This window comes from Bombyx mori, chromosome 16, assembly GCF_030269925.1.
Source record: "Bombyx mori chromosome 16, ASM3026992v2".
Lineage (NCBI taxonomy): Eukaryota > Metazoa > Arthropoda > Insecta > Lepidoptera > Bombycidae > Bombyx > Bombyx mori.
This window is the reverse complement of record NC_085122.1, coordinates 5,042,999-5,054,348: the sequence shown is the minus strand read 5'-3', so window position 1 is coordinate 5,054,348 and position 11,350 is coordinate 5,042,999. Positions and strand designations below refer to the sequence as shown.

At 37.1% G+C, this 11,350-nt stretch overlaps 2 protein-coding genes across 3 annotated transcripts in view; one reads left to right on the top strand and one right to left on the bottom strand.

Moving 5' to 3' along the window:
• LOC101746922 (NADH dehydrogenase [ubiquinone] 1 alpha subcomplex subunit 7) overlaps positions 1 to 11,350 on the bottom strand; it is a 364,870-nt gene that overhangs the window by 93,203 nt on the left and 260,317 nt on the right. The gene's annotated exons all lie outside the window — the stretch shown is intronic.
• On the top strand, positions 1,707 to 10,761 carry LOC101740826 (L-asparaginase). Of its 2 annotated transcripts, XM_004928857.5 has the most exons (9): positions 1,707 to 2,265; positions 2,766 to 2,885; positions 3,617 to 3,729; positions 5,105 to 5,230; positions 5,768 to 5,892; positions 6,395 to 6,627; positions 8,667 to 8,827; positions 9,308 to 9,421; positions 10,388 to 10,761. In XM_004928857.5, exons 1-9 carry the CDS (start codon positions 2,037 to 2,039, stop codon positions 10,439 to 10,441), a joined length of 1,275 nt encoding a protein of 424 aa, XP_004928914.2. In that variant the 5' UTR covers positions 1,707 to 2,036; the 3' UTR covers positions 10,442 to 10,761. The 2 variants fall into 2 exon arrangements, with proteins under 2 accessions (XP_004928914.2, XP_062528949.1); XM_062672965.1 differs by having other exon boundaries at positions 9,308 to 10,451.

Sequence of the window (11,350 nt, the reverse complement as noted above, 5' to 3'; positions counted from 1 at the left end):
ACATCAGGTAGACCATCAGATCGTCCACCGGTCTATACAATAAAGAAATTTAAATAAAACTATCGCCAGGAACAATTTAATATACCTACACAATTTTCACTAACCTCACGATGTTCGATTAACTTGAAAATTTTTAGTCGATTCAATACCGATAACAGTGCAATAATTTCATCAGCAATTGTCTTAATGTCTTGACCGGGAGCATTGACATAAAAATAATAATTTTATTTTTAGTTTAGTATAAAGGGTGTCCCAGAACTCAACGTCAAGTCCAAACCGGGTGACAGGATTGATTGTAACCATCATGAGAAAAAACAGAAAAAAATCTATCCCATGCAGTTTGGAAATTATGGGTATTTAAGAAAAACCTAAAAATTTGGTCCAACTGTTACCATTTTTCGCTTATTGTGGTTAATTTTTATTATTTTTGTTCATTTAAACTTTGGAACCGTAACCCTAAATAACATTTCTAGAACTACAGTCAAAAATAACGACACAACAGCTCTAAGTTTTCTAGAATTCAGATAACTAGTTAAACTATGAATCTAAATTTTTTAAAATTTGTCGACCTTGAAAGGCCCTCCTTTAAAAAAAATGTACTAAAGTGTCCTGGGAAGTGCCATTTAAGTTGTAAAATGGTACAATACTTGTTAGTATTATACTAAAAAAAAAATTAGTTAAAATTAAAAACCTCGAGTAACCCGATTTTTGCTAACCCATTTTACTCAGTTCAAATGTTTTTTATTCGCACAAGCTCTTAGTAGGTTCTTATTCGGAATTGTTCGAAATGTTCCTTCCAGCTCCTTTTTACCATACCACCATACTTATACCACCTACCACCGGAACAGAGTTCATCCGTACTATCTGGAACCGTTGCGTTCAACGACAGAGTGTTTCCAAAGATCTTTTTGCCACGTACCGTCTGACTATAGTATGAACTCCCCTGTACGATGTTTCCAGAGCGCTATGATATGTCCTTCAAACCAAGCTTGTGAAGAGTACTCGGTGGTAGGCAGCAACTTGGCTCTGCTTCTTACACTATTAACGTCCATGAGAGAAGGTAACTCATCATCAGGGGAGCCGTCTACATATAAAGAAAATTGTTCAGTTCGCTATCAAAGCGAAACGATTTTGTTCTTATTATTATTCATACGATTTATGTTTGTGAAATCATCGTGTCCTAACGCATAAGAAGTCCGGTGCATTCGTGTTGAGCGATGCACCGGTGTTCGAATCTCAGGCGGGTACCAATTTTTCTAATGAAATACGTACTCAACAAATGTTCACGATTGACTTCCACGGTGAAGGAATAACATTGTTTAATAAAAATCAAACCCGCAAAATTATAATTTGCGTAATTACTGGTGGTAGGACCTCTTGTGAGTCCGCACGGGTAGGTACCACCACCCCGCCTATTTCTGCCGTGAAGCAGTAATACGTTTCAGTTTGAAGGGTGGGGCAGCCGTTGTAACTATACTTGAGACCTTCGAACTTATATCTCAAGGTGGGTGGCGCATTAACGTTGTCTACGTGGTTCAGTAACCACTTAACACAGGTGGGCTGTGAGCTCGTCCGCCCATCTAAGCCATAAAAAAAATCATACGATTTATATTATGGACGCTTCCTTAAATTTCTCAATACAGATTTTATCGACCAAGATAATGAGCTCTCGACAACGGCCTTGCTATTTTTATTTGTAGAACAGAACAATGGCGCCGATCGTTGATAGTATTAGTAATAATAATGAATGACCAGCATTTTTTACGCGTGTTTTTGTTTTAATCGTACAATAACAGATCAAATTCACTCAAGCGCTTTCTTTGGATGTGAAATACGAAAATAATAAACAGCATGATTAAATCGTAAAAGTAATTTGGATTGCATCCATGACCCGAGACAATCTGAGAAAAATAAATATTCCACATTACAAATTGAATAAAGAATTTAATTTTATTTAAATCAATAAACATTCCACAATCACAACACTTTCCTTGTTCTTTAAGCTTTATTCAAAACAAATAAATCAACGCGCAACGATGTTTCCTCATTTAATTTATTCATTCGCAATTGATGCGCTACGTATCTACAATGAATATAAATGTTACGATTTATCATTAATTATTCTCGATGATGAAATAGCTGTCAAGTGTCATTCATCTCAGGACAGTCCGTGTGACAACACGTCAGGCAAAATGGCCGAAATAAAACGAGTTCTAGTGCTGTACACTGGAGGTACATTCGGTATGCTGAAAAACGAAAAAGGCGGTAAGTTTTACAAAGATTAAGATAAGGTTTAAAAAAAAAACCATAGACTACAACCACAGAAAAAATATTAAATGATATATAAATATAATAACAGAAGGTGTTGGTGAAACAAAGTTTGTTGTAATTTTTAATTTTGACATCATTAACTGGGAGTTATTTAAAATTTAGTGCATTAATCCAAACTAATAAAAAATGGTACATATTTTTAAGAAACAATTAAATGAATAATGTATAAATTAGATATTAGATATAGGCACTTAGATATTAATTATACAGGCGCCTACGAACAATCATAATGTTTAACTTTCTTAATCGTGTGAATTATGATTCGGTTTTATTTATTACTACTACACTACTATTACTAACTTTCATAATATATTTTTTATGAGATCAAATGTTTTTATGATTTTTTGTCATTGAAAACAATCAAATAACATTTATGAAATATAAATAAATATTAATGAGACGATCCTCTTCTGAATGTTATTGTAATTTTGCAGTATTGGTACCGCAAAAAGATATAGAGAGTGTTATTAGGAAACTACCGCAGCTACATGACGATGCATACTGGAAGAACAACCTCGCTGGTACAGATAAGAAGGATTACCTAGCATTACCGGGTAAGATTTAGATAGTGTTGTTTTCTTCAGTAGACATCACTAAAAGTACGTTTTTTTTCTTCCTACCTATGCTGATAGCCTTGAGAGGCTACTTCACCCTAACATGTAGGTGAGCTCACGGGGCTCAAACCGGAGTGTTGCTTACACTGACCCTAGCAAGAGCAGTGCTTCGCAGAATCTACCACCGGATCGGAAACGCGACTCACTGAGATGATCCGGCGAGAAACTCAGTGGGCTGTGTCTTTGGGTTAATTCGATCGTCGTGTTTGTTACCATAGCCCGTAAACAGAACATATATATACATACATATATATAATATATTGGCGATTAAAAAAACTACGGAATGCATTAAACTGGACGTTAAACCTTTAATTTTACGACTATCTTTAAAGTTTGTTTTGTTTATGTTCACTATTATAAGATCGATATTCACAAATTTATGATTTATAGATTGTATGTATAGATAAAAGATTTATATAGAGTGCATTGGAGTGTAGTTCTTACTTAAAAGTAAAAGACCTATTTGATGACCGTTAACTCGAAAGGCAGGGCATAACGTGACGATTTCTATGAGTTAATCGTAAGCCGTGTCAGGGAACTCCAATCTAGTCATGTCAAGTCCTATATACTCGTATAGTTCTATCTACAAGTGGAAATTTACTTTAAATTTCAATAGTATCAAAATCGTGATGAATGTTTTTGAATTTGATTTTGTATTATAATTTGAACAGATGGAAAAGACACGGATGTTAAAATTTTGTACCAGATTTACGAATACGATGAACTCAAAGATTCTTCGGATTTCACGATAGACGATTGGATAAAAATGGCGAGAGATATTAAGGTACAAAGTCTATATTATATGTATTCGGGGACTATAAAACTATAAGTTAGGTTTTCGTTAAGCTTAATCCGAAAATAATAATATACAATAATCTGAAACAAAACTATTGTAACAATTGTAACAATACGTGAGACCTTAGAACTTATATCTCAAGGTGGGTGGCGCATTTACGTTGTGGATGTCTATGGGCTCCAGTAACCACTTAACACCAGGTGGACTGTGAGTTCGTCCACCCATCTAAGCAATAAAAAAAACCACCCAAACAAAGAGCAAACAAAACTGTTTATCACCCGAGTATTTGCCCGATGTGGGAATCGAACCCACGACCCTCGGCACAACAGTCATAGACTACTGCACAACTGAGTCAAAAAGTCAGTTTTTTAATGGATTTTATGACCTGGTAGCTAAGACCTTTAAGTCAAGTCCTGTTTTAATTTTAATGAAAACTTTTTTTAAATGAATTAAATGATGTTGATTAATATGAAACATAGCGTGAAATTAAATAAAAACGAAATGAAATGAAATAAGATGATATGGGATGAAATATAATCTCAGTAAAATGGTGGTCATTTACTGAAACTTTTTCAGTGGACTTTTTGGAGGGTCCCGAGATGTTACGTTCAGCGGCTTTGTTTCATTTTCCCACATTTGTGCACTTTCACAGTTACTAAACAGTTAATAAACCACCTTTATTACCTTACATTTAAACCTGAAGAAACACTAAATAGACAAAATGAAACAAATCACACAACTTCATTCTTCGGGTACCCGCCAAAAAGTCTAAAGTCAGAAAAGAGTTTATCAAATCTATTAGGATACAGGAAATTGAAATTTTTGTATCATCTTCTTATGTCTGTACCTATTACATTATTTATGTGAAAATTTATGTACAAAATAATAATTGGAACGAAGTTCCTTATTGCGCGTTGTGAAAGGGGGCTAGACGGAAAAAATTCTTACGAAAAGTTGTCACGACACTTTTTAGATCCGTCATTCTGATCAATCAACGTGTAGGCGCTTATCGCGTAACATTGCTCGTATCCGATTGGTCCGCGTAATGAGTACAGTTTCTCGAGATAGCGTTTCAACAATAGTAATTTAGTTCATAGTATTGTTTTTTTCTTCTCCATAATGCCGTAATTTATTATTATAACTTAAAAAAAAAATTACAATTCCTTCACTAATTAATCGAAAGGGACTTCGTTCCATCCGGGTGTCCCTTGACACCTCTGAAGTTTTTTTTTAAAGCTTTTAATTTTGATTGATTACTTTCGATTGCGTATGTCACTATTGATTTTGAAATGTTTCAGTTTTCAAAGTATGTAGCTTCGATCGTAAAGTTGTTTTATGTTAATTGACGTTCACGTGTTTCTAGCGGTTTTACCATGATTACGATGGATTCGTGGTTCTGCACGGCACCGACACAACTGCGTACGGTGGTTCGGTCCTGTCTTTCATGTTGGAAACCGTCGGAAAGACTGTTGTACTCACTGGTGCTCAGGTAATTAATATATTTTTTGTACTCACTGGTGCTCAGGTAATTAATGTATTTTTTCTAGATCTTATTAGACTACCCGTAGACCTATCATAAAACCTTGTACAAAGCAGCTACAGCAAATGGTTTAAAACTTTGAATTTAATATATTGTTAATAGATATCAATAGTACATTAGATCGATTGCTTACAGAAGCGAGCATTTTTTTAAAGTGAAAAAAAAAAGTGAGAATTGTCACTAAATATATTTCTTTCATCTCGTTGATAATTATAGTCTAAAAGAAGTTAAGCCCTACAGACCAATAACTGCACAAGATGTATAAAACCGTTTTTCTGCAGAATATAATTTCGATCTTATGTTTCTGATGTTAAGAATGGTTCATCATATTTAAGCATATTGGGATTGTGGTTAAGCCGCGTTTGAACCAAAGAGTTATATACCTCAGACTCAAATAGCCAATCTTAGTCTTATCAATAGAACTTGACGCGTAATAAGTAGTTTTAAGGATTTTAATGCAACATGATTCTATGATAAACTTATCAGGTTCCAATATTTCAACCTCGAAGCGATGGTAACAACAATTTGTTATGCGCTGTGCTGATAGCGGCCACTCAACGCATACCAGAAGTAACAGTGTTCTTTGGAGCAAAACTCTTTAGGGGAACTAGGTAAGACTTCAATTTTTTACTTTTAATAATGGGGATAGAGGAGTCTACAGACCATCTGATGTGTTTCGAGCGCCTAAATAACAGGACAATGTTAATCGCCAGATCTTCTCAGTGGATTGCGTTGCCGATCCGGTGGTAGATTCTGCGAAGCACTGCTCTCGTTAGGGTTAGTGTTAGCAAAGTCGTCAGGTTTGAACCCCGTGAGCTCAACTACTCGCTCGGTTACGCTGGCATAGCCTCAGTTAGTCTCTCAAGGCTACCAGCTTAGGAATAAAAAAACTACGCTCGCAAAAGTGTCACGTTCCGCCTGAGCCTGAGCGTGCAAGCGAGAGCGCGGAATAAGCGATAGAGAGGCACGATCGGTCCAAGCGTTAGCTTGAGATATATTTATCTTCCCGCATGAAGTCAGAGCTTCTAGCAGTTAGAATAGTTCTGCTACTAACGTGATCACGTAGAACTATCGTCCGTAAATCGAATTTATGTACAACCAATTATTTTTTAGAGTGAAAAAAGTATCGAACACGCGTATTTACGCATTCGACACCCCGAACTTTCCTCCGTTGTTGGAAGCGAAGACCACTTTAGAGGTGGATCCGAAAATGTTGATACATCCTCCAGGATCAGTTCCCAATGAATGCAGGCTACACGACCAGCTATCCAGGAAGGTTTACATTTTGAAGGTGGCGCCTACAATTACACCTGAGTTGATCCGTGGAGTTTGTGAAGGCATGGAAGGTAAATCGTTTTTGGATTGAATTTTCATTTTTAAGATCAAAGCTTAACTGGTAGGCCGTGTTATAGACCCACACGAATAACAAGCTGCCTATTCTTGCCACCTTGCATCTGTTCCGGTTTGAGGGGTGAATGGCTATTCAAAAACGTGGACGGCATTTAGTTTTATCTATTGGCCTCTGAAGATGAAAAAAACAAACAATCCACAAGGCTATCTCCCCGTCTACTACAATATCAAGCTTATCATACGATTAGATCAATGATAAATACTATTTTATTGAATACTAGCTGACCCGGCAGACTTCGTAGTGCCTCAATCGATAGGTAAATAAAAGACACATCAAGGGGACACATCAAAGGAAAAACAAAATTGTTTGTTGTTATATAATTCCGAGCTTTTTTTATATTTTCTCACCTTTTAAACCTTCCCTGGACTTCCGCGAATAATTCAAGACCAAAATTAGCCAAATCGGTCCAGCCGTTTTCGAGTTTTAGCGAGACTAACGAACAGCAATTCATTTTTATATATAGAGAATCGTCTGAAGTACTTGTATTTGGCAAGTTCAATAATGATAGAAAATTATGAAGTGGATACATATGTATGTATGTATATATGCAATACCAGATTACATGCATAAGTAATAAACATCGACTTTCCAATGAAAGATAATATGAATTGTTTTATACGTTCATGACTTTATCTATTATAACCACTGTTATATATCGGGTTCTCACCGCGGTTTTCCTTTATAATGACTCACCGTGTACTCTTTGTCTGTTTGCAACAACGTCGAAACATAGGTGCTAGTTGTAATTGAAGAGCGCCCGTGTTTATAACCTCAAGCACCGGTCACCGTCCTCTCCGAACCCGTCATTTGCGACGAAGGGCTTAGTGAGTAAATTAAACCATAGGCCATAGACACAGCCCACTAAGTTTCTCGCCGGATCTTCTCAGTGGGTCACGTTTCCGATCCTGTAGTAGATTCTGCGAAGCACTGCTCCTTCTAGGGCCAGTGTTAACAACACTCCCGGTTTGAGCCCCGTGAATACACCTATTAGTTTGGTGAATTTTCAGTGAATCGTAGAATAACTCCTCGAGGTTACCAGAATAGGTAGAAAAAAAAAGGTTTATAATAAACTAGTGGCCCGCTCCGGCTCCGCTCGGATCTTTAACAAAAATTTCAACGATATTTGACGTTGTTTTATTTTTTTTAAATAAAACAACACTTATTGTGGCATATCTATAATAGTTAATGTGTTCTACAAAGTCGAAGTACATTATTTTATTCTATCTTCTATGTCACTCGGGAATAATGTAGCTTCCAAACAGTGAAAGAATTTTTCAAATCGGTTTAATAGTTTCGGAGCCTATTCAATACAAACAAACAAACAAATCTTTCCTCTTTATAATATTAGTATAGAGTATAGATAATACCTACGTTACAAATGTTAATGACCAAACTGATGATGGTTTGCGCAGCGGAATTCGGAATGTAAATTTCTAGAGTTTTTATAGTTTTTTTTTTATAAGTTCTTTTTAGAGGATCCAAGATAAATAAACTTTCTCTTGTGTAACGCCTTGTGTATACGCATTCGTTCAGTGTGTTCGTTGATCTAGACCTTGGATTCTGGCTACACAGCTGTCTTGTTGGTTAAAGATATTTGCGTCCATAACTAACACACTATTAGGTCGTCATGCACCTGATGGGGGCACGGAACGGGTCTTGAATAATTCCCCTTTGCTCGAACGAAATTCATAACCAACCTTTTTTAACCTATCTAATCGCCTGTAGCTTCGAAGGGCTATTCCAGCTTCGCCGGTTTGGTAGGCGACCTCAAGGGTCGTCAGTCTGAGCTAATTTGCGAACACTCCAATAAACAGTATAGCTGAATCTACCACCGGATCACGACCTACTGAGAAGATTCGGCAAGAAACTCAGTGTCTGTAGATTAGGTTGCACGGACAACGGACAACGGTGACTGAAATAGAAAGCCCAACAACTTAATATTCAAAATAAAATAGTTTTTTTGGATAATTTCAGGGGTAGTTCTAGAGACATATGGAAACGGGAACATACCAATCAAGCGCAAAGAGATCTACAAGGAGATCGAAAGAGCTGTTAAGAACAACGTGTTGGTTGTAAACGTAACTCAATGCATTAACGGTACCGTCCTTGGGAAGGCCATTTACGAAACTGGACTTGTAAGTTTTTTATATTTTATTGTCATTGTACCCAAACGATCCGGCTGACGGTGATCGCTCATGAAGGTCAGAAATGGCATTGCTAATTCGTTGCTCCCGACTTGAAGTATTTGTGATCGAATTTGAGAAAACATCAGACAATCATTGTTTTGAACCGATTAATAAAAATGTAACTACTGTGGATCTGGTAACGCGATGTTATTGAAGGTGATTTTTGGTCACAAAATGAGCAAATGCCGTGAAGCAGTAATGCGTTTCGGTTTGAAGCGTGGGGCAGCCGTTGTAATTATACTTGAAACCTTAGAAGTGACTCAAGGTGGATGGCGCATTTACGTCATAGATGTATATGGGCTCCAGTAACCACTTAACACCAGGTGGGATGTGAGCTCGTTAACCCGTCTAAGCAATAAAAATAAATAAAAATAAAACATTTTATTGTACAAATTTAAAGGTCTACAACTAAAGCCCACTTTATTTCAGTTACTCGTGGAATGCGGAGTGGTTCCGGCCTTCGATATGACAGCCGAAGCGGCCTGGGCCAAGTTGTGTTACGTACTGACCAAAACGGAGCTGAGCTATCAACAAAAAGTAGAGGTGCCTAAATGGATCCATCAATTTTTTTTTGCCATTGCACAAAGACGACTTTTATAAATCCTGATAAAAATCAGACGGATTCTCTTGTATATCGGGATTGCCAATAGCAAAATCAATACCAATCGATTTTTTTCCCAACCCATGTAGCCTCGGGAGGTTATGGTCAACTTAGCCGAGCGAATAGGTTAGCTCACGGGGCTTTAATCTGTCGACGTTGCTAGCACTGGCCCCAGCAAGAGTAGTGCTTCGCAGAATTTACCACCGGATCGAAAACGCGACCCACGTTGTGAAGATCCGACGAGGAACTCAGTGGGCTGCCTGGGGGTTAATTTGTTCGCGGAATCCTTCGTCGCAAGCGACGGGTTCGACGAGAACAGTGACCGGTGCTTGAGGTGCCTAGAAGCACCAAATAGAAGGATTTTAGTGGATCGAGAGGGCCCGAAATGACTTTTTACCCGTCGATTTACACTTCGCACCATGATATATGCATCTGAGTTCCCTGACGAAGCTTATGACAACGCAAACATACGATACCAGGATGAGACCTCAATCAGATAATTCCAACAAGTCAACTACTTAGACTTTATTGGCATTGAGTTTAATTTCATTGGATTCACTAATCTATTTTATTTTGATCACCCTTACCAAGAATATGTAAAACTGAGATTACGTCTTTTTGTTTACCAAAATAAAATTACAGAAAATTTCTAATATAACCATACATTCTAATATGACCAAACAGGGCCAAGTAACAGGCACAACCATTTTCGATGGACTGAATAGAAGGGAATATAATGATAGATTGCGGTGTTAAAATTTGAAAGACTCATTCGAATAAATGAAATACTAAAATATTAATTAAACTATTGATATTTTTGTTTAATAAATATAAAATAAACAAACATACGAACACGCAAACAGAGCATATACGTACATATCGAATAATTAATAATTATCTTTTTTCAGTTGATGAAGACAAACATAAGAGGAGAACTGGAAAATCCTAATTCGCGGCACTAAATAATTAAAACTAAATAAATTCACACGAAGTTTAGAATGGTTCGTTGGTCGAGCTATTAGTGACCGGCTACTACTGCACGACAGTTTGGGTTTCGATTCTCGTCCGGAGCAAGTATCTTTATGAGCCATAACACAGGAAAAAAACCTAACTTGGCCATAACACAGGAGAAAACCTAACTTTGGCCATAACACAGGAGAAACACCTAACTTGGCCATAACACAGGAGAAAAACCTAACTTGGCCATAACACAGGAGAAAAACCTAACTTAAGTCTTAATGTAGAGCATTTTACATTAAATTATTATTCTGTTCTTGTCTAATTATTAATTTGACATTCCCCATTAACTCGGTCTGTAGCATCGATCCTGTTATGTTTCAGTATAGATATCGACATTTTTTTTTTATTGCTTAGATGGGTGGACGATCTCACAGCCCACCTGGTGTTAAGTGGTTACTGGAGCCCATAGACATCTAGAACGTAAATGCGCCACCCACCTTTGAGATATAAGTTCTAAGATCTCAGTATAGTTATTGACACTGTTCGTTCAGGTTGCGTTGCTTTTCTTCTAAAAGTATTGCTTCATAATGTCAAAATTTGTTAAGTACCTCCTATAAATATATGCCGTTCATTTTGACAAACAAAAAAGTTCTCAATTCGTTCCTTCCTAATTCGATTCGATTTATTTATTAAGCTATTGCATAGCTTTTATCGCGGCCGACCGAATCATGATATTCCGTAACGAAAAAAACCTAACACCCATCACTCCGCCTACCATGTAGCTCGCGTTCAACACATTCACACGTTGCGCTTGTGTAGTGTTTGTGAATAAGCGCGTGGAGTGACGTCACACTGCATGCGCATCATGAAAAGTCTGCCCATCTCTCTCTCTCGCGCGGTCTAGCTTATGA